Source organism: Apodemus sylvaticus, chromosome 7 (assembly GCF_947179515.1).
Source record: "Apodemus sylvaticus chromosome 7, mApoSyl1.1, whole genome shotgun sequence".
Taxonomy (NCBI): domain Eukaryota; kingdom Metazoa; phylum Chordata; class Mammalia; order Rodentia; family Muridae; genus Apodemus; species Apodemus sylvaticus.
Genome location: NC_067478.1, coordinates 455,951 through 482,860, shown reverse-complemented (window position 1 = coordinate 482,860; position 26,910 = coordinate 455,951). Strand labels below are relative to the sequence as shown.

Below are 26,910 nucleotides of genomic sequence, written 5' to 3'. Positions count from 1 at the left end.
CATTATTTCAGTGATAGTTCCAATACATGTCAACGGGGCCTTGAAACCAATAGGGATATAAGGTGGATAAGAAGATCCATGTGTGACATAGCTGATTTAAAATTCTGTTTAATTTGACTTCAGACTGGTCGAAGCAGGCTCCTGCTAGTCTAGGAAACAGTTGTGGCTTAGGTGATGTCTGCACCTGCATGGAAGTAGCTAGCAGGCTGAGGCTATCACTGAGGAGACCCACTGCGGAGACTCTGAAAGCCTAGGCCATCCGTGTCTGATTGGGAAGGTCTGAAGCATCACAGTTCTGGCAGTCTCTAGGCGATACTTCTTTGGTTGCTACTCTCGCAGGGAACGTGTTTTGAGAACTGTCAAGTGATAACTTGTCTGAGAAACCTTTAATTTGGGAGCAAAGAGATGGTTGGAGCTTGAGAAGGCTGCTGTGCCCAGGGTCTCTCCTCTCCTGCTGTCAAGAGAAGGGAAACAGAGACTCAATCAAACTCTTCAACAGCTACATCTGAAGATGAGATGAGGAGCAGTAGCTGTAGTAAAGCTAGGTGTCCTTAAAAGGGCACCCTACCCTAAACTAAGGGCACCCTACCCTAAGATAAGGGCCTGCTGAGGAGAAGCAGACCCTGTGAAGCACCCATGGGGCATGCTTTATATTCCTTACATCAGAAGACTTTTGGTCATTTTTATACATTTTTGAGATGGAATCACAATCTATTTGCCAGGCTTATCTTGAACTCCAGGACTCAAGAGATCCTTCTACCACAGCCTCCCAAGAACATGAGATTATAGATAGGCACTTCCAAGCCTGACTTGACTTTAGACACTTTTCAGTTACTTCTTGTGATGACAAAAGTGAGGATCTAATTCTCATATAGCACAAGTAGGTTCATGTCCCATCTTTACAATGTAGTTTTTGCATTTTTGTCGGTACCAATGAATAGTTTATAGTGACACTAAAGTTGTTTACTGCAAAGTCATGTAACAGGTAGTTATGAAAATTTGTTACTTATACAGCCTTTTGTTTTTCCTGGCATTTCTAATTGTTTTTCTTTTCTTTCTTCAATATTTTATTTCCTAAAGTACCATTTCGGAGCCTAGAAAGATGACTCAGCCCTTAAGAACACTGGCTGCTCTATCACCCAATGGCAGCTCACAGCCATGTGTAACTCCAGTTCCCAGGAATCTGATGTCTTTCAGGTCTCCGTAGGCACCAGACACTCACATAGTATACAGATATACATAGACAGATAGACAAAAGACTTATACACATAAAATAAAATAGATAACTCTTATTTTAGATCTTTTTTTAAAATACCATTTCTCCGGGTCCCTGTAACAGATGTCTATGAAATCCTCTTTCCTTTGGAAGGATTTCCACTTCTGTTCCTGCTACATTTTTCCCTAAATTTACTCAATCAATCAAAAACAAACAAGCAAACAAAAAAGTTCTTCCTTCTCTTTCTCTCTCTTTAAAGATTTATTTTGGGCATGCAGGAGCTTTTTGCTATAAGAACCGGATCTTTTATTATAACTTAATCCTAGGAGATATTCTTTCCTGTCCTTTCTTATCATGGCTCTTCCTTCTCATACTTAATTCTGAGCATAAATGTCACCTTCGAAGAGAGGCTATCCTTGTTCTTCATCTGAAGCAGCTCTGTCCCACTTCCTTCCTACCACCCACCCACCTTCTGTCGTATTATCCAGGGTCATTATGTCACATCACACACTAGTGTCATTGACTCCAATTAGTAGTCTCCTTCTTGTTGGAACATAACTTGAACAAAATCTGCCAGACCCTGTCCAAGATCCTATATTGAAACTCCAACGCCATATCTCTCAGTGCCATTGATAAATGTTGTCACCCCAAATGACCCACATCCGGATAGCCAGGATAAGGTAGTTTCTAAAGATAAAATGGCCTTGTCTGTACAAATAACTCCAGGAGGGAAAAATTACAGATTTGCATGTAGCCACAGCAGTTGCATTCCCCAAACCTTTATAAACCCCAAGAGTCTCCTTCTCCTTTAGCAGATACCCCACCCCCACCCACACTCGGCTATGTCTGCTGCTCACTGTTTAAAATTAACAGTTCCTTTTTGAGAAGTCATACTGGACTTTCTGCTTTCTGTCTCTTTAATCTGCCTCAGAAATCACCTAACACTGTTTACCTTATAATTTTCCTCTTGAGAGGAGGTCATTTCTCTATACCTTGAATCTAGACTAATCGCATGACTTCCGTAGACCCATAGCATCTGATAAAAGTGATGCTGTGTCAGTTCAGAGCTCAGATATTGAGTTTCTTTTTATATTTCTACCCCTGTAGAATCTGCATATCACTGTGTATACAAGCACAGGTTAGCAAGCTGACAGATAGGAGACAGGTTAAACCAGAGTGAAGTCTTAAACAGTTACCAATAGTTATCTTTGTAGCTGACTATAAACACCTGGGGTAGCAAGACCACAGGAGCTACCTACCCAGTTGAGCCCAGCTTAGGGCTCACTTACAGGATTGTGAATAAAATAAATGATTGTCTTATTTCAAGTGAGTTGTTTTGTTTTTGTTTTGTTTGTTATGCAGCAAGGACTGATACCACCTGCTTCCTTATCAGTATGATCGGAGCCCTTATCAATATGTTATATTGCTTATTTTCCCCTTTTTCCCATCATCTCTTTATGTGTGGGCTTTTCTAGGATCTGCTCTTGTTTGGTTTGTTCCTATGTTCTGAGAATTTAGAATAGTCTGGGTTTAGTAACTTCTCAGTCAGTGTTGGACAAATGAATGAGTGAATAAACACACTTATAAATGCTAATGTGTTGCTGTGTGTTAGGAAGGGGTGGGCTCTGACACCAAGGTGACAAAAGAGGAGGAGGGCTTTGAATTAGGTCTAGATTCAAACCTTGGCTCAGCCACTTGGACAGAGACCTTCACTTCTTCAAGTGTCACTCTCATTATCTTAAGGTTTGAGGACCTTTGAGTCTTTAAGGTCTATATCTGCCTTCCAAGACTGTAAAGATTACATACTTGGGTAGACTATTTAACAAGTTGTGAGATACAGCTAATGTTGCTTGCTGCTTTTGTTTGACCTAGAGAAGAGAGCTTTATATTCTTCTTCTCTTTGGGTCAGTGGATGAAGAAATGCCCTAACATAAACATCTAAATTTGTGGAACAGTTTTCTTGAAGGATGTGAATTACAGGTAGGAAGAAAAAGGGAAAAGAATGGGACTTCTAAAATTAGTGACCCTTATATTTGAATCCAAGTTTCCACTCTTATGTGAATTAAGGAAACTCTGTGAGCTGTTCAAAGGCTCCTGATCTCAATCCTGCTGGTAGAACTCAGTAGGAAGTCTGCTTGATGTTTTTCTGACACAGTTACTCCAAATGGGGTCAGTATGAAAACTCGGCTGTTTCTAACCCCTTGAGCAAGATTAAGTCCATGATAGTATCTTTCCTTCTTAAAGCATAGTTTATTTTTCATATAATTTTTGACTAACAATAGTTGTAGGCATTTGTGGAGTGGGATGTGATGCTTAATTATATGAATACATTATACACATGCAAATATACTAGTTTATCTACTAGTTAAATACATTACCCATTCGGATTACACGTGTGCTGAGAACAGTTAAAGTCTACACAGTAATTTTGAAATGTAGAAACATTGTCATTAACTAAGGTCCCCATGCAGTGTGATAACTGAAAGACTGAGGTCTGAGATCCCAATGTGTCACCTGCTAGGAAGATTCTTTCGGTGCTGTGGGCTTAGCAACCGTGAGACTGAGAGAGAATGTTCTAGAAGAGGCCTCTGCCTACAATCCCCCACCAAGAAGCTCCACTTTGGGTTTTCTTTACAGGACTGGAGATCTTTATGTGGTTGCTTTGATGTGGCCATTTTGAGGCTGAGGACATTTTGACACACTGTTTTGATGCTGTGGAAATTTTCTGACTTTTAAAAAAACGACTAGCCATTGAACTTTTAACTTTTAAGTAAATGGCCACACACCACAATGTTGGGTAGAGCTACAGAGGATAGTGCAGAGGGCATGAGGTCCTGGTGCTCACAGAGACATTAGGGAAAACAGGAGTGTTAGACACAGATGCCTGTCACTTCAAAAGAAGGAGACGTTTATTGTTTTCCACCAGGAAAGCTGGGGATGGGTGTAATTTATAACCTGGTGGTCTTTGTGATATATAGTAGGGTCAGGCCTCACCAGAATTCCCCAGTTATGCTTGTTTATCCTAGACTCTTCCTCCCTAGACCTCAAGCATTGTTTCTCAGTCAATACAATCCATTTCTTTGGGAGATGTCACTTGTACTTTATAAAAGTTTAGGCGATCTCCTGTGTTATCTTAGCTACGGACCATTCTGACACCCACAGGCTATTAGTTTCAACTCTGTTATTCTTTCTAGACTTTTATCTTGAGCATTGTTTCTGAGTCAACAGAACCTACCTTATGGAAGATGCCACATGTACTTCCTAAAGAGTTTTAATATAAACATGCCTTAAATTTTTTTGTATCATTAGCAAACTTTCACCACCCCAAAATTGTACTATGCTTAAACAGGGCTAAAATAAACTGTTCATGGTCAGACTTTAGAAGTCTGAACCAACACCAGCTAATTAAGTCATATTGAGCCAGATTTCCTTCTTGCCTTACGCAAATTGTTTCTCTGCCAGTATTGATGTTTGCAGAGATCCCTATAGGTTGGCACCATGGAAAAAAGGTTGAGGCTATGGGATAGGGATGTTTAGTTTTTATTTATAGAAGGTAAACAAGTATCTAATTGTGCTATTTTTCATTTTTAAAAGCTCCTGCATTTTAAAAGCCAGGGAAATGATTTTAAGGTAAATTTTAAGTAATAAAACAGTATGATGCTAGCAAAAGAACAGAAATGTAGATCCAGTGAACAGAAACAGAGCCTGGGGTTAGACCTACAGAAATCAAGCCCACTTGTCTCTGACAAAGGATTAGAGGCAGTACCAGAGAAAATACAATCTTTCAGCACTTGGTTCTAATTAACTAAATATCCATACCCACAGTGAGCTCAGAAATGGAAACTGGACCTTTCTCAAAAGTTAAAATAGATCATAAATATAAATGTAAAATGCAAAACCCACAAAGGTCATTTGACAGCACAGAAGAAAAGCCTATTGCCTTGTGATGGAGACAACTCTGTAGAAAGAACACCAAAGGCACTGTGCAAGAGAGACACCACTGAGAAATTGGATCTCACTAAAATAAAAATAAACAAAGCTGGCCAGTGGTGGCGCACGCCTTTAATCCCAGCACTTGAGAGGTAGAGGCAGGAAGATCTCTATGAGTTTGAGGCCAGCCTGGTCTACACAGAGAAACCCTGTACTGAAAAACCAACCAACCAACCAACCAACCAACCAACCAACTAACCAACCAACCAACAAAACAAACAAACCAAAAACCTGGGCATCCTTGGGAACCCGAGCAGCTTTATAACCTTCCGAGAGTTTGACAACAGCCAAAAACAAACTAAAATGGCAGAGGTCCAGAAATGTATTTCACATAGCCAGTCAAAAATCCTTCAGGAAAACCAAGCAAACAAACAAAGAAAAACAAGGTAAAACTACTAATATTAAGAAGGTAAACATTATGAAGGATGAAAAGTTAACAGAATGAACAGGGCTTTTGTAAATATACAGAAGGAACTTGCAAACTAAAAGGCCTTCCTTTTAAATCTATGCAGAAAGAGCCGCAGCACTGTGACAATGAACCAGTTAATATTGACAAAGCAGCAGGGAAGTGTTGAGGGGAAGACTGTGTCTGTGACAGGGAAAGAAAGACATGCCAGGATTTTCTGAAATGTAGGCAAACTTGTCTATGAACTAAAACTTATAAATAAAAGTATTTACTACCCCTAGGTCTCACTGCACAATCAGTTTCCTCATTGTGAATGTTCCCAGCTTCCCTTGCAGAGATGCAACCCTGAACCCGCCCACGCCTCAGTGCAGGTTCAGAGAAGGGACAGCTGCAGCCTAGGCTGCCATGGCATCCAAGGTGATCTCGCCTTCGCGTAGCCACAAAGAGCTATAATTCACCTACTCGCTTCTCCTGTCCGCGGTGAAACCTCGGGGTTGTGTTTTTATTTTCTGTTGCTTCAGACACAGCTGCCAGTGATCTACTGAAAGTGGAACAAACTCAGTACTGGGTGTGGTGGCCCACACCAGTAATCCCTGGGCAGGTGGGGGAGATAGAAAAGTGAGTTAAAGACTATCTTTTGCTATATAGTAAGACCATGTCTCAAAAATTGAAAGAAAGGAAGGAAATAAGGAAGAAAGAAAAGAAAGGTGAAGACATGAGAAGAAATATGATAATGTCTGTTACACAATTTCCTTTGCCTTTCCACATAACTGGTTTTGAATAAAATTATCTCAAGACAGCTGACCTCATATCCTGGAGTAGTCAGCTCCTCCTGTTTCTCTGTCTCTTTCTCCTCTCTGTACCCCATATTGGTCTTTTTCTTTTGGGATTTACCAAGTTTCTCCCTATACTGGGAGCAGTTATTTCATTTTTCATGTTTAGGAATGGTTTAAATTTAAATGTGCTTGTGACCACTTAGGTAGATCATATAGGTCTAGCTGACATGTTTGCAGACACTAATGTGCCCACCTTAGCAAGGGTACCAACCAACCAGGGCTTTTCTCTCTGGAACAGAGAAACTGAAGAGAGTTCTTCCTTCCCCAAAAGAGGGGCACTAGTCTCACAGTTCACCTGCTTGAAACACAAACCCGCAGTAGGCTAGGCTGGCACTCTTTTCCCTTACCAATATCTAGTGTTCCGTGGTAGTAGTAGCATTCAGTCAGTTGAACTCCTACCCTTTCTCTGTCTGATGACTTACTAGAAACTTCCAGCATCCCCAGGGCTTCCAACACCTCCGCTAGGCCACGTCCAATGCTGAGAACACCACTATCTGCTAACCAGCTTCCCTTCATGCCATGTGCCCTCAGGTACTAAACGTTATCGCCTCTCAGCAATCCTGCTGTCTCTGATGAAGCACTTGCCACCCTCTGGGTCACTTAGCCACATGTTTCCAGTCCTTCAGGCTACCGGTCCCACTGTTGATGTGCATGTTTACTTGTGATTGTTTCCTCTGTCTCTGGCCATTGCCTCCAGCCTGGCTTCCCAATCAGAGGCCAGGAAAAGTGGATAACCCACTTGTTCTCATTTTCCCCCTGCTAATCAAATAGCATGAGGAATTTGAAGAGTCTGGGCATTCTTGGAATGCTAGCTAGTAGTAAAAGCCAGCCCCAGCTCTGACCTTTTGGGGGAAAGAGGGGCTCTCTTCAATTTATCTTATCCAGAGAGAAAAGCCCTGGTTGGTTGGCACCTTAACTCTATTGAGGCTGTTGCTAAGATGGGCACATTAGTGTCTACAAACATGTCAGCTAGACCTATATGATCTACTTACATGGTCACAAGCACATTTAAATTTAAAACAACTGCAATTATATATTTTTAAAATTTTATTTATTTATATTTGGTTTTTCTAGACAGAGTTTCTCTGTATAGCCCTGGCAGTCCTGGAACTCTGGAACTCTATAGATCAGCCCACCTTCAACTCAGAGATCTGTTTACCTCTGCCTCCTGAGTGCTGGGATTAAAGGCTTGCACTACCACACCTGGGTTAAAATTGCTTTTAAAAGACCAGCTTCTCAGTCCCACTAATTTCAGAGTTACTTCTTGCAACTCTGTGGTTGCACACTGGGCAGTGTGGCTTAGGGATATGTCTCCTGCTGCTGAAGCATTCATAGCTCTTTTCTCAATTCCTAGGCTTTGCACTTGGCTCCTTCTGTTTTCCTTAATATATACAGGAAAGGCTTAAATTCCTGGCATGTAATTCTGGGCCATAACCATAGCCCAAATTCTGCCCGATCCCTGTCCACTATAACCAGAAGGGACTGACGGGTCCTTTCACACTCCTAGGAGTTTGAACTTGGGTCTCTCTGCTACACTGAGGAGAGCTTTACCACCAAACTGCTCTTTGCTGACTCAGTATATCTTTTCTTTTCAGGTCACCTTAATCAGCGTAAAGGAGACAGACAACATTGCCCTTCTAAAGACCCCTATGTGCTTCTGTGGTAAGACTTTCCTAATATGTGTAAATACTAAAGAAGGAGAAGATCCAGACTGTTGATGCATCTGGAGAGCAGAGAACTGAAGAAGAGTTTTCTTTTCTGCTAGACACAATTCTAGAACATGGTTTATGAGAAGGAGCAAAAGAGGATCAGATGGGTCGGTCCCTAGGTTTCAGCAGCAAGGCCAACATCAGTTTCTGTTACAGATACTAGAACTTGTAGACAGCAATTCTGGATCCCAGTTTTTCACTAGAGATCATCAGTTATCGGAACAACAGCTGGCCTGGTGCCTGGGGACACAATGTCCTGCTTTCTAGAGCCCATCTTAGGCAGGATGAAAGGGGGATCACCAGCCTCCTACTGTCACCCTGTTCTGAATTCTAAAGGCCAATGCAGAAGTCCAGCAAAGACAATGAAAGGACAGAGCTTTCCTTGCAAGGAATGAACCAAACTAGACAACTAAAAAGGCACCTCAGTGGCCCTGGGCTCTTTCTAGAATCCAGAAGCTCTCTTTGTGATGTCCTTGCCTTTTTCTGATTCCCCAGGCTCTTCAACATGTCCTAGGAGAGGGTTCTTGTGAGTGAGAGCAGGACCTCTTCAGATTTGCTTTCTCGTAGACCATGGGGCCCATGTGGAGGAAGGGATCTGACTGTAGAGATGCTGATTTTATTCCTCACTTCTTCCATCACCTTCCTTCTTTGAAGCAGCTCTCCTATCTTTCTGATGTACTTGCACTAGTTCTTTGGGATAGATACTCTAACCTGGTGAAGAGACAGGTTTCAGAAAAGGAAGTATAACAGTTTTAGTCTCTTCCTCCAGGAGGCTTTCCAGTCACAATGCAAACACAGCAAGTTCACTGCTATCTCTGCCTAAAGGTGGCCAGAGGGTCAGGGCCTGGAGCATGCTCTTCCTGCTCCTCCCTTCTTTTCTGTCAGTAATGGACACAGTATTGGACATGGTCAGAACCTGGCAGTACCATTGTAGACACTACTTATGCACATGAATGTGGGTTGAGGGAAGGGAATTTCTTGGCTTACTCACACCATGGTTCCCTGGGCACTGATGAATCAACTGCATCTTTCATTCTTACTGCTCATGTCTTCCAGCCTTTTGTATGTTTATTAGCCACTGAGATATAAATTAGGACAAATCATGAAATCTCTTTGTTCTGGACTAGGAGGAGATGATTGCTGGCCTATATGTCTGGGAGTAACACTGCACTTAGTCCACAGGATGCTACATCAAGAGGAAATTAGTCTTCTAGAATGAGCTGTGATTTGTATATTTTAAATATATAAAGTGAGTTTTTAAAAAAATGATGACAATAGGGAATCTTCACTATAACTGTGGCCCTTTAAGAAGACATCACCTGTGAGTTTCTATAAAAAATATAACATTTGCATGTTGAGACTTTTCAAAACTTTACTGAAACACCTGTGATTCATAAAGACACTTTAGCTGTCAACGTTAACGTATGTGTAAAACTTTCCTGAATTGAAGGCGTCCCTGGTCCTTCATAATCTGTTCCAAGCTGCCTACCACATACACAGCCTTCTGAGGTAACAGCCTCTGCAGAGCGCCCTGTCCTGCCATACATGTTAGGCGCTTGTACTATCATCTGTGGAAGCCATGGGTACCTGTGTTGTGTTGCTTCTGTTGTGTCCCCATTATAGTCTCCATTTCAGTGGGAACATTGGGCCAGGAGCTATAGAAGTGGGCAATAGAGATCTCTCAAGGTCTCAAAGGACACATCTTGATGAACAGAATAGAGGTGGTGCCTCATATACACTTGTTCTGATAAATGTGTGCCTCTGACCAGGACTTCCCATGTCTCCTGCTCCTGTATCAGGGGCCTAGAAAGATGATCTTCTCTTAGGCTCTGTGTGTTCATTGTCCACAGTGAAGATGGTTTCCCTTAATCCTGGTGGTCCTAAGCTTTGCATTTTTAGCTGCAAATGATTGATGTGTGTTACTAGAATTTGCAGCAGGTGGCTCCCCACCCTTCTGGGTTACTCCACCAGTGACAACACAGGCAGAGGTGGCCTGGCTTCCTTTTTGGTGTGTTTTAGCGGATAGCTGTCTGCTCAGAACCCACAGAAGCCTACTCATCCCAGGCAGCTGCAGTGGTCCTCTCCCCACAGACCCAGGCTCTGCACTTCCCCTCCTGGTGAGTAGACCCTTCCCCTCTTCTGTGCCTTAGATGTCACCTATGTATTTGGCTATATGCTTCCACCAAGGCATCTACACCCCACGAGTGCACTCATCTGTTTAGATGTCATGTGTACCATGCCCTTTGCTAGAAAGTTCCAGTATGGCTCAGGCTTCTTGTAGGGTGAAGACGAGGTTCCCTTCCGACACAAAGTGTAGATCAGGCTCAAGGCCATTGTTTGTGATTTGTACCTTAAAGGGAGGAGAAACAGTGTTGGGACAGGCAGCAAGGGGGTTTCCAAAAGTCTGAGAAGGATGACAACCTTGGGTCTGAGAGACTGCCCACGGAAAGGATTTATATAGCATTGAAAACTTGGGAACAAAAAACTCAACAGGAGTACAGTAGACTGTGACTCATTGGACAATGAAGTGCTCAACTGTTAAATTCCATGTCATAACTCTGTGCTCAGTACATGAAGTGTGGCCCATGAAAGACAGACTGAAACATACATATAAAACTATGTGCAGCATGATCTCATTCCCACTGAGTGCATGTTCATGTGCTATTAAAGAGACAGTATGAAGACATGGCTCAGAAATTTTAGCAATGGCTAAACTGGAAAGTGGCACTTGATTTTGTATTTTTTCCTTATTTATATATAAGGAGTGTGTGTGTGTGTGTGTGTGTGTGTGTGTGTGTGTGTGTGTGAAAGAGAGAGAGAGAGAGAAAGAGAGAGAGAAAGACTGTTTGTGTGGTTTTAGATTTTTTTGTGCATTGTGAAAATATTCCTTGTTGATCATAAAAGAAGCCAAGTTATTTTAAATGAGCAGTCCACAGAAAATTGGCATGTCCTTTCTTTTACAACATGTCCATCTTCTTCCATTCTAAAAATTTTTTAAAGATTTATTATACTTTTAATTATGCATGTGCACATGTGAGAACCGGTGCTTGAAGCATTGATGACTGGTTGTGAGTCTTGTAACATAGCTAGAAATCATACTCAGGTCCTCTGCAAGACACATATCGTGTCTGCTCTTAATTGCTGATCCATGTCTCCATGACCTCCACCCTCTCATTCTTCAGCTCGTAATTAGCCTGCTCTATTACCAGTCAGGGAAGCTGTTGCTGAGCTGATGGTCTGGACCTTCAGGCAACCACTGTCAAGGGAATCTGCCCCTTTATTCTTTTTGGCAAACAACCCAAAATAATGGTCACTCCAGCATCTGCAGTTTCAGGGCCCTCTTCTTCCAATTTCTGTCTACTCTTGCCTATACTCTAGGCTCATGCTCACAGGTCCCGGGGAAGTGAGCTCCTGACTAAGACTTTGTGAACCGGCCCTATGGTGTATGACTCAGAGTTCCAGATCCAATGTAGAAAGGAAAAAAAGAACACACACACACACACACACACACACACACACACACACTATAAAAGATGATTCAACTCATGAGTAGCAAGTAGCACAAAGGTCAAAGAATAGACGGGGGCTCACAGCTCCCGTTCACAGTGTGAGCTACTGTGATTGGTAGTAGCAGTGGATGTGATGTGGGCAGTGACAAGCCATCTTCATCTGATTTTTCTGTTTGTTCTTTAAAGGAAACAGAATAGGAAAATAATGGCAGAGAAGGATAGTTTTAGACTGACCTACCTCCTAGGCAGTTTCCACTTCTGTAGAATGATCAGCTTTCCTGTCTCCTGGACACTACATTCTCAGGTTTCATGTCTTAGCTGATGTGGCTTTCTTACCACAGAGCAATATTCCCTCACCTCGTTCTATGATTCTATGCCCTTCAAGCCTCCAGGGTCAGCAAGAGTTACTTTTTCAGTGAAGCCCTCCTAGACATTCCCTGGTGCTGAAACCAGGATTCACTTTTCCTTATTCCCATAACCTCTCAGGACATTGCTTTTGTATCATTTCCAGCCTTAACCTCCCCACTGAGCTTGCGTGTGAGCTTCTTGGGGGTGTGAATTCTCACACATGTTGCTTACACCCAGCTAGTATCCAGCACACCTAACCACCGACTGTGAGATGGAGATCTCAGTTCTCACAAAGTCATATTCTGAACAGAGCATTTGCATAGCCTGTGACTCAATTGTCCACCTAGTCCTGGGACCAGGAAGGACTACCTTCATTCCCAATTGAGAAATCCAGGCTCTGAGAGGACACGTCTCCTGTTGCCAAGCCTCGCTGGCAGGAAGGATTGATCAAAGGCAGAGGAGCTATGGTATCTGGTCCAGTGCTCTCCCTGTAGTCCGGCCCATCATCTAGACTCAGTTGTCAGGAGGTCGTAAGGAGAGTGAAGAGCAGGTCGGTGCTGAGTTGAAGCTTGCTCAGCCCTGGGAGTGTCATGGTTCCTCCCTTCTCTGTGTGCTTTGTCATATGTGAGCTTTCCTAGTTCTTCTTTTCCTCCCCATGCTCCTCCTCAAGTAGAGAAGAAAATGAAAGCTGGCTCTGTGAGTGGCTGTGTAGTAATACATTTGACCTGATTAAAGATTAAAGAGGATCCGATGTAAAGTCCAAGGCCGCCTGTCGTTCACGCACTGTTTCACGAGGAGGGTGTGCTTGCTTTCTCCTTTGGTCCACTCCAAATTTCCTGTGTGCCAGAAGTAAACTTACAATGGAAGAAAGAATAACCTTTTAAGAAGCTAGTACCAGATTTCCACCACGGCTGGAGCAGGCTTTATTAACAGATGTGTTGAGTAGAAGGACACTTGGTTGTTACCTCTTTTCCCTCTTTCTCTCTCCCTTTAAAAAAAACTGACAAGTTATTTTTATGAGAGCTCTTACAATTTCACACACTTGATAAACATTCTAATGCACTACAAAATTTATAAGAAAAAGCTCAGTTCTAGTTTTTCACGTTGATCAGGGTTAGGCTTTTCCAGGACAGCTTCCATTCCAAGAATGGTATAAGTTCTTATATATACATTTTAAAGATCATAAAGCACAGTCTTGTACAATCTACATTTTAATCTAATAATTTTAGTGTCCTTGGTTTTATGGGCTTGAAGCATCTCTTCTTTTTAATCAGTTATGTGTGTTTTGGAGTAGGTATAGCACAATGTGACCAGCTGCTGTATATTTAAGTTGTTTCCAGACTTTTGTTCTACAAGAAAATGCCGCAGCATTGACAGAACAGAGCATCTGCTGAACAGATGTGTCCTGCCCTACAAATTTTGATACTGTTTTCAACCCCCACAAAATGCTAATAAGTACCAATAGCTACACACTCTGTACTATGAAGGTTTCTCCATTCTTCTACCCACATCATTACTATCTGTTGCTGTCTTCACCCTAAAACTTGCTGTATTCAAAACTGCCTTCCTTTTCTGGCTTCTTTCTTTTGAAAAAAATGTATCAGGTGTCATGTGATCACTGTTCAACCTCTTCATTCAAGGAAAGTCAGGTGATATAAGCCACTGTTACTAGAAATATATGGAATGATTTATGACTCATGTTTCCAGGTCAGTCTCTGCTTCTCAAAGCTGTTCACTTAGTTAGGGGGTACTTTTCATTTAATGGAAAAGCAATTTTTATCCCCCAAAGATTGCTTTTTGCTGTTTTCAACAACAAAATTCTCAGTCATTTGATTTTACCAAATGAAGACTCAGGAGCTAGATGCTGTGGTGAAAGCCTGCTAGCTCTAAGGCAGAGAGAGCACCCAGAGGACTATTCTACTGACTTCCCAGAAGGAAAATCTCTTTCTCCTTCTCCAATCTGTCTTAAACACCCTTCAACTCAAAGACCCTTCTTTCTGCTTACCTATGTTCACTCCCCTGTCAGCTGGCTGCTTGCTCCACCTCTTGACCTATGGTTAATGCTCTAGTATTAAAGGTGTGTGCCATGGCAGAGCCACACCTCAAGTACTTGTTTGCAGTAAACAGAAAGCACTAGGAGCAAAGGCTCAGCCATAATTAGAAACAGATTCTTACAGTTCACAGTCTTGGGGGTGGGGGTGGGGGTGGGGGTCACAATGTGATCGAATATCCTGCAACAGCTTTTCATTTTGTAGATTGAATTCCTATCTTAAGATTGGCTTAGTGACATCTGAAATGTGGCTTAACAGAAATATATCACCTCTAAAAGAGCAAAGGACCACAGAATAGGTTAGAAATGCAACTTGGGGAGAATTTGTGATTCTTAAACTTAGGAAAAAAGGAGAAGAGTATATATATTTTTTTCTGAAAAAATACATGTCTCATTTCTATTTATCCAGAAGTATTTCAAAGTAATTATAAACAGAAATTAGAAACAAGATACCAGACACCCAGCAGGAATGTTTAAATGATATGGGCCAGTTCCTGTTAGAAGCCATGCAGCCAGATTATCTAGGTAGGGAAGAATACTTAATAAAACAAAATTCCATAATTTGATGAAAAGAAAAGGAAAAACTAGATGTGCATGTACTCACAGAAACAAAGCTGGGAAGGAAAATAAGTTGATATCAGTTATTGGAGATGTCAATGTGCGGTTATTTTGCTTTTTTCTCTCTCTCAACTTTTGCTAAATATTTAAACATTTAAAAGATTTATATTTTGGTATTTGTATCTGTGTCATCTGTGTGTGAGTATGTACATGTGTGCAGATTCCTATGGAAATCAGAGGTATTGGCCCCTCCTGGAGTTACTAATGGTTGTGCTCCCTGATGCGAGTGCTAGCAACTAAACTTGGGTCCTCTTTAAGAGTGTTGCACACTCTTGACCACTAAGCTATTTCTCTAGTTCTATAGAAACATGTTTTTTTAAAAAAAGTAAAAACTAAAAACGTTATGTTTAAAAAAAATATAAAAGATTTCCCCAGCTACCACCGGGTACAGTAAGATCAATGAGACTGTGGCCTAAGCTGAGCCCCACACCGAACTCAGACTCAGGCCCACTCCAGGCTTTCCCTGCCTTGGGGTCAATATCCAAGACATTGTTTTTCTATATTTTTTGTAACTTTTTCAGATCTAATGTCAAACATACAGAAGACACAGAGCTGTGGTGTGTGTGTGTGTGTGTGTGTTTATCTGTTTATCTTCAGTAGATCTATCCATTTACCTATGTAATAGAATTTTTAGACGTGGTTTTGCTATGTAGGTCAGCCTGCCCTGGAACTCACAATTCTCCAAGTACTGGGATTACAATGCTGCATCACCACACCAATCTTCTATTCCACTTTAAAACTGAATTTGTGTGCCTCCCTCATTTCCAAAGCATAGCACAAGGCAGGCACTTAGGTGCTTGGGAGATCTGCTGTAGGAAGGGCAGGAAAGGAAGATCAGGCAGTTTGTTGTGGGCTTGCTAATAATAGAGATGATTAATTGCTGGGCCAAAAAAAAAAAAAAAAAAAGAAAGAAAAGAAAAAGAAAGAAAGGAAGGAAGGAAGAGAGGGAGGGAGGAAGGAAGGACCTTATTTTCCTCTTTGGCAACTTCTTTAAGTCCTAGTAACACTAGTGACAAATATGCAAAACAAAAGATGTGTTCTTGTACACCTACCTATCCCTGTGAAATCATCACAACCACAGGTCTCTCTCCTCCTACTCAGACTTTCCCCCTCGCCTTTGCATCCTGACTGACCTCTTGCTCTCCTCCACAGCCTCTTTCCTGGAAATTTCAGAACTGCCTTTGCCACTGGAGGCTGGTCTGCATTACCTCAAGTTTTATGTAAGTGAAAACAAACAATATATACCTTTAGCTTCATCTCCCTTACTCAGCATAAAATGACTTTGAGACCAATCTGAGCTCCTGCATGAGGTGGCCATTCATTTCTCCTGTTATATGAATGTTCCAGCAACTTTTTCATTCATTACTAAATCTACAGTTTGGCTGTCTCCAAAAATGCTGGTGTGAAGAGTCATGTGCAAGTTGCTGTGGGACATATAGTTGCATTTCTTTCTTAGGTAATTAATTAGGAATAGGATAGTTAGTTGTTTGGCAAGCATATATTTGCCTTTTTAGAAAATTGCCAAACTGTTCTACAGTGGGCTGGGAGATGTTAAAGTACTTGCTGTAGAAGCATGAGGACACCCTTGGATCCGTAGCACCATAGAAGCCAGGAATAGTGCTGCTGTCTACAACCCCAGCTCTAAAGAGGTATAGACTGGCTGATGTCTGAGTGAGAGGTCCTGTCACAGCAAAACAAAACAAAAACAAAAAAGAAAAAGCAGAGCAAAGAAAAAAGGTAGGTGCTAGAGAGGTGGATCAGCAGTTAAAAGTATTGGTGATTGCTCCTCCAGAGGATGACGGTTCAATTCCAAAACCAGGGGATCTGATGCCCTCTTCTGGCCTCTTCTGGCACTATGAACATATCTGGTGCATTTCTACAAACAGGCCAACACCCATATACATGAGAGAGAGAGAGAGAGAGAGAGAGAGAGAGAGAGAGAGAGAGAGAGAGAGAGAGAGAGAGAGAGAGAGGATACTTTCTGTTGACCTCTGGCCTTCCCAAGGCACAGGTGTTGACACACACACACACACACACACACACACACACACACACACACACGCACAGGGTCCCAAACTGACAAACTGTTTTCTAGAATGGTTGTACCTCATTCTGTGTCATGAAGTCCACAGTTCTTTGAGACAGGCAGAGTGGAAAGGAAAGCCACAGGAAAGGCGGAAGCAGAACACACTGGATTGATCCATGGAGCAAGTCTTCTAGCACCAAGATGTGTAGTGCTGACTGAGAGTTGGGGTGGAGGCACTGGCCAGGTACAGAGCACTCTTCAAAGGAGTCCAGCTCTGGGTTTCTCTCCCAGGCTGAGTGCCTAGACACCCTTCTTAAGGGAGCTCTGACCTGGTATTGCTAGCTTATGCTTAGGCAATATAATAAAGTGGGGGTGGAGAGAGAAGAAATCATTCTCAGACCTTACACAAGTTGAATCAGGAAGAAATGAACTATGCCAGAAGGATGGGCTCAGAGGCCCTGTGGTTTAGCATCCACATGTACAAGCTGTGTGAGATACCTAAGTTAAAGAAATTAAGCATTAAACCCTGTGTTTATTATCGCAAAGAAGCAAGCAGTAACTCAGGAACTGCTGCTTTCATCCTATATTTTCAAAATTATTCTGATATGCTGCTATAGTCTAAAATGGAACACACATTTTAATGTTTTCTTGTGACTTTTATCACAAACACAAACAAGTTTAATGTTGAATCTCCACCTTTGGGCTTTGGTTCCCAGAGTGCATCTGTAAATTTTTCTTCTTTCTGAATTTTGCCCTTTCTTTCTAGAAGCTGATTGGCTGGCATCTGGCCCACCATGACACCCACAGAACTCACAGTAAGTATAGTCACAACCTCAGGTGCTTCAGAACACTTACTCTCACTCCCTGCCCCTCCTTACATGGGACTATGGGAAGGAATCTACTGTGGGGATGGATTTTCCTTGTGGTGCCCCAGGGTAAGAGTTCTGTCAGCAGTGCCCATCACTATACTGGATGTTTCTGGCTATATCTACTCTCTTTGTAAACAGAGTCAGCATTGGCAGGGGCATGCTATGAATACAGAAAACTTAAAATTTTAATTTTATTAATAGGAGAGGAGTTTTGTGCTCTTTGACTAGGATAGGCTTTGTCCCATATGTCTTCTGATGCTCACACAAAGAAACGAGAGAACCCACTTGTTTTGTTAGTAAAATCCCTGTGGTGGACAAATACTTGCGTTTCTCTCATAGCCACACAGCTCTTTCAAAAGCTAATAGTGGTAATTCCCTGAGAGCCTAATAACTGAACCAAGTTTAGCAGATCAAATCATTGTCTGGATTCTTTTTTGTTTGTTTGTTTGTTTTTTGTTGTTGTTTGTTAACACAAAATGTAATTAAGCATAGAATGGATTAATTTTAGAATCAAATCTAAGCACCTTACAATATTTGAAGGCTTTCATTTTGCTTCTGTAAAAGGGAAAACATGTTTTATGTGTAGATAATGGAAACTAAGCCACTTCAGTGGAGCGAACAGATTTTCCCTCAAAGTACAGTGTAGGCTTCTAAGACCTACAGAATGTAGTAGCTGAATTAGGTTGTCAATAAAATTATTTATGTCACTCCAATATATCCTTAGGATCGTCTGGAATATTCATATGATTTACAAACTGTTAATTTGATCCTCGTAAGGTGAGGAGGCAACCTTGATTTTCTCTGCAGTAGAAATTGGCTCTTGGCCTCTGAGGCTGAGAGACCAATGCTGAGTAGGCCTCTTCTGAGATATCTGTCTCTTGGTTTCTCATTTTCGATTTTGGAAAATAGCTAAACATGAAAAGGAAGCCTAAATAAAAGGTGTGCCTCCCAGCAGTGATGACCGTCCACGGTCAGAGAAGTCCTGATGGGCCACAGAGGCCGGTGCTGCATATGCTACTGGTCCCTGTTGCTGGCCAGCAGACTGAGACTGGGAGAGGTGATGGAAGGTACAAGGTCTGAAGCAAATCAGAGAACAGATGAGGAATGTAGGTATTTTTTCTTTTTTCTTTTCTATATTCTTTGTTTACATTCTAAAAGCTTTCCCCTTTCCCAATCCCTCTCCCCATATGTCCCATAAGTCCTTTTCTCTCCATCCATTCTCCTATCTTTCCCCCTCTCTTTTCTCTGTCCTGGTACTCCCCTACAATGCTGGATCAAGCCTTTCCAGGATTAGGGCCCTCTTCTTCCTTCTTCATGGGAATCATTTGATATGCTAATTGTATCTTCAGTATTCAGAGCTTCAGGGCTAACTAATATCCACTTATCAATGATTGCATTCCATGTGTATTTTTTTGTGATTGCGTTACCTCGCTTAGGATGATATTTTCCAGTTCCATCCATTTGCCTAAAAAATTCATGAATTCATTGTTTTTAATTGCTGAATAGTACTCCATAGTGTATATATACCACATTTTCTGTATTCATTCCTCCACTGAGGGACATCTGGGTTCTTTCCAGCTTCTGGCTATTATAAATAAGGCTGCTATGAACATAGTGGAGCATGTGTCCTTATTGCATGCTGGGGAATCCTCTGGGTATATGCCCAGGAGAGGTATAGCAGGGTCGCCAGACTAACCAAAGGGCACAGAGACAGTATCCAGATTAACAAAATTAGAAATGAAAAGGGAGATATAACAACAGAAACTGAGGAAATTAAAAATATCATCAGATCTTACTACCAATGCCTATACTCAACACAACTGGAGAATCTGGAGGAAATGAATAATTTCCTAGACAGATACCAAACACCAAAATTAAGTCAGGATCAAATAGATCATCCAAACAGTCCCATAACCCCTAAAGAAATAAAAGGGGTCATAGAAAGTCTCCCAACCAAAAAAAGCATGGGACCAGATGGCTTCAGTGCAGAATTCTATCAGACCTTCAAAGAAGACCTAACACCAATACTCTTCAAACTGTTCCACAAAATAGAAACAGAAGGAACACTACCCAACTCATTCTACAAAGCCACAATTACACTGATACCAAAATCACACAAAGATCCAACAAAGGAATGTAGGTATTTTAATCACCAAGCTATCTCTCAGCAGGCACTGGGGCCTGTAATCATAGCCCAACAACAAGCTTGACTCCCCATCCTCTTCTTCAGGCATGCTGAGACCTAGGATGTTTGTCATTCCTCTTGGTATTCCAGTCTCCTGCAGAAGGCATTCAGCTTTCTCTCTGTTTGTGCAGAGACCCACCTTCCCTATCTTACTCAACCTCATGGGTCCTCCAGAACACCCACTCACTCCTCATGCTTCTCACCAGAGACCAGACCACATCTTGAACTGACCCTTCTCTTATGTACTTTTCCTCATCTTTCCTTCCTTCTCTTGACCCCTTACTCACACTGCCATTAAAATCTGCATCTGTCCTGGTATAATTGCATTTGTGAATGTGTGTGCCCTGGAGAAATGTCCTCCCCCATAGCTTGTATGGAGGGGTTTTCTATTTGATTCCAAGTCTTGGGATAATTTAAGAGTCTATTGAAGCTATTTTGAAAATACTAAAAACAAACAAACAAACAACAACAAAGTAAGAAAACTAACCCCACCAAAATCCTGAACAACTTTACAAAAGTCTTCACCTCTATGTGGCCTGCTAATTTTTCTTGCACATATTCATAGTTTAACTGACATCACTCCAAAATGTTATCTTCCCACCTGTAAGTCGTTCCACCATCTTGGTTCTTGGTCTAGGTGCTCTCATAGTCTAATTCCATCCCCCAAACTTTTCTTTCAAAGTCTACTCAGGCCCCTCATCTGATAGCTTGGCTTTCCCAGGGAACTGAGACTTTTCACCTGGTCCCATGTCCAGTGTTGGCAGGATGTTTCTGGGACCAGAGATAGTTCCTTCTGATGCTGGGCTTTCAGATGATTGCATGGATAGAGAGAAGTTTTAATTTAAATTAAGAATTTGTGTCTCAGACCCGGGGACCAATATATTTACAACACAGGGAGGAGCTTTGTTTAGCTTTTCACAATAATGAGGCCTTAAGAGCCACATCCCAGGATGCCCATTATGCCTCCTGCTATTTCCCGCCAGCCAGGGTCCAAGCAGGTTGGATTTAGTGGTATGAGCTTCAGAATTCTGGAGGCATCAGCCTCCTATTATGTACTAGTTTTTATCAGCCCATTCAGTATGTTCTGGTATCTATCTAATAAGAACCGCACACACATGTATGCATGTGCGTGCATATACATATACAGAGATAATACTCCATACTCAAATAAGTAAAGGAAGAATTGCTAAGGAAAAAAATTTTAAGGACATCTCAAAAGCCTTTTATTGTGCCAATATGCAATTAAAATGAAAAAAGTTTTATCGAACTCTTTCCAGAGATGAATCTTCTTCAGATTATTGTGCCTTTCAAAGATGAAAATGCAATGTGTGGATTCTTCAGAATTTAACAACTGCAGAGTTTGGGAAAGGCTGGTTGGCCATCAGAAGCATACAGGAATTACATAGCACAGCTAACTAAAAGTGGTGGAATTTTATTATTCAATACCAATATTTATGTACATAAACTAACCAATTACCCTTACATATTTACTAATATTAACTACTTAAAGCAAAACAAACCCTCACAGAGATTGTTTAGTTCAAACACAGACAGACAACTTGAAAAATTATTGTACTTGTCTCGAGGAAAAGAAATACTGTGAGATTGTCCTCTCACAAAAGAAATGCAGAGAATGTGCCTCAGGGCAATACAAAGGTGACTAAGAGTCTCTGTGAAATTATAAAGTGGGCTTCTAATTGAAGCCCCAAAGAGGAGATAGAATGAGGTGAGTTCATGTGGACGTGGGATGAAGGCTTCATCATAATGCAACAGTTACCTTGCTGTGTGACCTGGCTCGCTCCTATACTGACTATGTACCTGCCCAGGTTTCATCCATCCTCTTCTCTAGCAGTGGTACCCACAAGAAGTACAATGGCACATTGCCCACAGGAAATACAATGACACATTAGCATATATGTGTAGATATGTTTATGTGCATGAGTGTGTAGATGAGCATGCAAACAGGAGGGCGGTCATGCTTAGGTATATGAGAGTATGCAATGCATGTGTGCCCCATGTATGTGACTGTATGTTCCCATCAGAGCCAGTTCCCTGAATGTGTGACAATTGTGATCACATGGGATTCATGTGTTTAAGAATGTTTATACTTGATTTAATGTTCACTGTCTTGAAAAATGTAGTACTTTTTTTAAACAAGGGTCCTTGGAAACTCTACAGCACTCACATTCATGTGTGCAATTGAGAGTATTACCATGTGTATATGCAAATGTGTGTGTGTGTGTGTGTGTATGAGTGTTTATACTTCTGGGGCTCTCAGGAAACTCAGAGGTGCTGTGACTCCAGTAGACTAAGGGGCTTCTGCTGACATTTTTATATTTGCAGATGTTGAATAGTTGGGGGAAAGAACTGTCACTTGTCACAGTCACTCACACAGTTCAAGTAAATGCCCGTTGTGGTCCGAAAGCTCTTTGCTATCACATCAGAACACTTGTCATACACATTGTAAATGTTCATTTGCTTCTCTATATCCTTTATGAATAAGTTAAGTTCTATGAAAGTAGAAACCAGACTTGATTACCTGGTATCTTTAGCACAGTAATCACTTCCAGATGGATAGTTAACATTTACTAAATAAATATTTCTTTCATTGATCAATTTCTATTATTTTAACCAAACACCTTACTTTGGGTTATGTATAAAGAAACTTCTTCAGTTTACAGCTTGGGAGGCTGACAGTCTAAGATTGGGCAGCCTCATCTGGTCAACCTATGGTACAGATCTCCTGGCTATATCACAGTTTGGCAGCAAACAACAAAAAAGAAAAAAATATACAGTCATATGGCAAGATAGGAAGTCAGAGAGATTCGGGGGACAGTCTTCCCTTCTTTTATGACATCATGCTATTGTAGGAACTGGATCCCAAGAAAATTCATTAATGCCTTCTGTGGTAGTATACCATTACAGAACAAAGAGTAGGCCCCACCTCAACTCATGGCACTGGGTGACCAGTATTTTATAAACTTTACATGCTCAAGCCAAACTAAATCATAGCACAGTCCTCCTACCAACGCATATGCTCCTCTTGCTTTATCACAGAGCTTTGGCATTGGGTCAGGTTATCCTATCTACCATCAGACCTGATCCCTCAAAAGTTATCCTTGACTGAATGCTATCCATATTCCTTACAGAGCCTTATCCCTGACATGTTTGATGACTACAACTATGACTCTACTGCCTCCACAGATGACTACATGAATTTGAATTTCAGTAGCTTCTTCTGTAAGAAAAACAATGTCAGGCAGTTTGCAAGCCATTTCCTTCCACCTCTGTACTGGCTTGTGTTTATTGTGGGTACCCTGGGCAACAGCCTGGTCATCCTTGTCTACTGGTATTGCACAAGAGTGAAGACCATGACTGACATGTTCCTTTTGAATCTGGCCATTGCTGATCTGCTCTTTCTTGCCACTCTTCCCTTCTGGGCCATTGCTGCTGCTGGCCAGTGGATGTTCCAGACCTTCATGTGCAAGGTTGTGAACAGCATGTACAAGATGAACTTCTACAGCTGTGTGCTTCTCATCATGTGTATCAGTGTGGACAGATACATTGCCATTGTACAGGCCATGAAGGCTCAGGTCTGGAGGCAGAAAAGGCTGCTGTACAGCAAGATGGTCTGCATTACCATCTGGGTGATAGCAGCTGTGCTCTGCACCCCAGAAATCCTGTACAGTCAAATCCGTGGGGAATCTGGCATTGCCATATGTACCATGGTCTACCCTAAGGATAAGAATGCTAAGCTAAAGTCAGCTGTCTTGATCCTGAAGGTCACCTTGGGGTTTTTCCTCCCCTTCATGGTCATGGCCTTTTGCTACACCATCATCATTCATACCTTGGTACAGGCCAAGAAGTCATCCAAGCACAAGGCCCTCAAGGTGACCATCACTGTTCTCACTGTCTTCATTATGTCTCAGTTCCCCTACAATTGCATTCTTGTAGTGCAGGCTGTTGATGCTTACACCATGTTCATCTCCAACTGTGCTATTTCCACCAATATTGACATCTGCTTCCAGGTTACTCAGACTATTGCATTCTTCCACAGTTGTCTGAATCCAGTTCTCTATGTTTTCGTGGGTGAGAGATTCCGCAGGGATCTGGTGAAGACCCTGAAGAACCTGGGATGCATTAGCCAGGCCCAGTGGGTTTCATTCACAAGGAGAGAGGGTAGTTTGAAGCTTTCTTCTATGCTACTGGAGACAACTTCGGGCGCTCTCTCCCTCTGAGAGAACTTCTCACAGGGCATATGGTCCTTTTTGGAAATAATGAGATATACAGTCACAACATAGGCAGCAAATAGTAAGAAAAATGGGGGCGGGGGGGACAGGAAAAACCAAAACAAACAACCTGGGATGAGCCTAAACAACTTTATCATGCTCAGTCAGAATCTGCCAAAATTTCTCAAACTGACTACTCCAGAAGGGCACCTGCTGGATTTTGGTTATAGTGACTACAGCTCTGAGGAGGATACTTGAGCAGCACTCGGGATACCCCAGCCTTCACATGCTGGTCATCAGTGCAGCTTGGTCTAGGAGGTATTGAGTTTCTTCAGTGCTCCAAGTTTCTGTTACTTCAGATCTGATGCTACTCCACTCCAGAGGTGACAGAGCACTGGCCCCTACCATGGTCTCCCCCCTCCTCCCCCCCCCAAAAGAAAAAAGGTTTATTAACATCCACCTCAGGATCTTTTCTTTACAGTCTTACTGGTGAGAAGACTGTGTTTCTCATTACTTACAGATTTTTTTTTTTTAAATCTAGAATACACTCAAACATTCTGAGGTTGAATGCCATTCAGATCTCCTCGGTCTCTTTTCAGCCAGGGAGATCCACTGTTCCTAGTTTGGAGCCATCTGTCAGTTAAGTTGGTCAGCCAATATACAGCTGACCACATCACATTACCTGGAGTCTTGCTCCCAGTCCACTACTGTGTCAGGCAGAAGATGCCATGTCCAAACCTAGCTGCAAGCTCAAACTAGGAAAGGATTTAGCCTGTTCCCTGGTGAGGTAAATGTGGCCTTAACAGAATTAAGCTGGAGAATATGTTTGGATGGTGGGAACCTAGGCTTTGGGACTTCCTCAGGCAAGAGGTGCTTGCTGCAGGTTCTGCCATCCTCTCCTTACCAGTAATATGTCTTTTCTTTCTGAGGCTCGCAGAAGGGTGTCTGCCTCACTGCTCCTTCCTCTTTCCTTACTCTTTAGCCCCAAAAGTTTACCACCTTTTAATTTTAGATTAAGAAGAATTGGTGGGTTGCACATGGTAGTGTACACCTTTAATCCCAGCACTTGGGAGCTAGAGGCAGGATGATCTCTGTGAGTTCGAGGCCAGCCTGGTCTACAAATCGAGTCCAGGCCAGCCAGGGCTGATTACACAGAGAAACCTCATCATGAAAACCAACCAACCAACCAACCAACCAACCAACCAACCAACCAACCAACCAACCAAACCAACCCAACCAACCAACCACCAAGTAAACAAAGAGTTGGAGAGATGGCTCAGTGGTTAAGAGTACTGATTGCTCTTCCAGAGGACCAGGATTCAATTCCCAACACCTATATGGCAGCTCAAACTGTTTTTAACTCCAGTTCCAGAGGATCTGATAGCCACACACAGACATAAATGAAGGCAAAACACCAATGCACATGAAATAGAAATAAAATGAAACAGAAAAATATGTAATATAATTTACCTTCCACCTATGTTTTTAATTACTTGATAAATTTCTCACATTGGAAAAATTATTGCATATCTTTAAAATGTGTTTTATAATGTATATTTACAAATGTTCATCACTTGCTATTTGTTTTATCATTTCCCAATATTGTAATTTTGTGAACAATTAAAGATTAGATAGAAATACAGTCATTGTAAAAGGTAAGATTGGTAAACCTTTACCCCACCAAGCCAATCAAGTTTTTTTTTTTTCTGCCTTCCTTCATCTTTCACACACATATTAAGAGACAGAGTGAGCATTTCTGGGAAGGTCAGTCAGCAGGTAGTTCAGCAGAAATTGATAAGTGAGCCCCAAATATGATAGGCACCGCTCCCAAAACCAAGGTCAGTATAAGGTCAGAGCCATCTGAATCATTGACTGCCATTTCTAGGAGATCCAGATATCTGCCCTTTTGAGAAACTCAGACGAATGAGCAAGAAGTATAAGCTATGCTGTCTTAGTTATATTATTGTGAAGAGACACCACGACCAAGGCAACTTATAGGAAAAAGCATTTAATTGGGAGAATTACTTGCAGTCTCAAGAGAGTTCATCATCAGTGTGGGGAGCATGGAGGTAGGCATGGATGCAGGTGAGAGCTTATGCATGATCTACAGGTATGCAGCAGAGTGAGACTGGGCCTGGTGTGGGCTTCTGAAACATCAAAGTAAAATGAGGGTGACACTGAAATGTCACCCTTAGTGACATACATCCTCTATCAAGGCCACACCCCCTAATCCTTCCTAAGCAGTCCACCCAGTGCAGACCAAGCATTTAAATATATGACCCTGTGAGGGTCATTCTCATTCAGACCACAACAAATACCTACACAGCCACAATATTACAGATCCAGAAAACAACATGCACCTACAGTCACAGCATTACACATTCAGACTACAACATACGCCTTTACAGCCATAGCACAACACAGGTGGCATTTTGTTTGCTCCTGAGTGCTCATTTGATGTCATAGTTCTAACATTTTGTCCTGAAATTATAATGGTGCTGAAGGGGAGGAGCAAAGAGAGAAGCAGGGTGAACTTTCAGTGTAATTGCTTAATCTATGTTTGTCATGAATTACACAAATGACCCTCTGACAGAGACTTAGTGGGTGTTGAAGGTAAGTGCATATTAATCAGAAAACAATTCCAAGCTTTCCTCCTGTGGTTTGTGATGGAGAGTTTGGGAACAAATACAGGAAACACAGGCTTTGTACAATATCTAAGGAAATAATCACACATAGTTTTTTGTTTGTTTGTTTGTTTTGTTTGGATTTGTTTTTTTCAAGACAGGGTTTCTCTGTACAGCCCTGGCTGTTCTGGAGCTCACTCTGTAGACCAGGCTGGCCTCGAACTCAGAAATCCGCCTGCCTCTGCCTCCCAGAGTGCTGGGAATACAGGCGTGCGCCACCACCGCCCGGCTCACA

The 26,910-nt window shown here is 41.9% G+C and overlaps 1 protein-coding gene across 1 annotated transcript; it reads left to right on the top strand.

Moving 5' to 3' along the window:
* Positions 1–10,181: 10,181 nt before the first annotated feature.
* On the top strand, positions 10,182–25,638 carry Ccr9 (C-C motif chemokine receptor 9). The gene is made up of 4 exons (XM_052186860.1): positions 10,182–10,274; positions 15,835–15,902; positions 17,475–17,523; positions 22,912–25,638. The coding sequence occupies exons 3-4, from the start codon at positions 17,503–17,505 to the stop codon at positions 23,998–24,000; spliced, it is 1,110 nt and encodes a 369-aa protein (XP_052042820.1). The 5' UTR covers positions 10,182–10,274; positions 15,835–15,902; positions 17,475–17,502; the 3' UTR covers positions 24,001–25,638.
* The last annotated feature ends 1,272 nt before the right edge of the window (positions 25,639–26,910 follow it).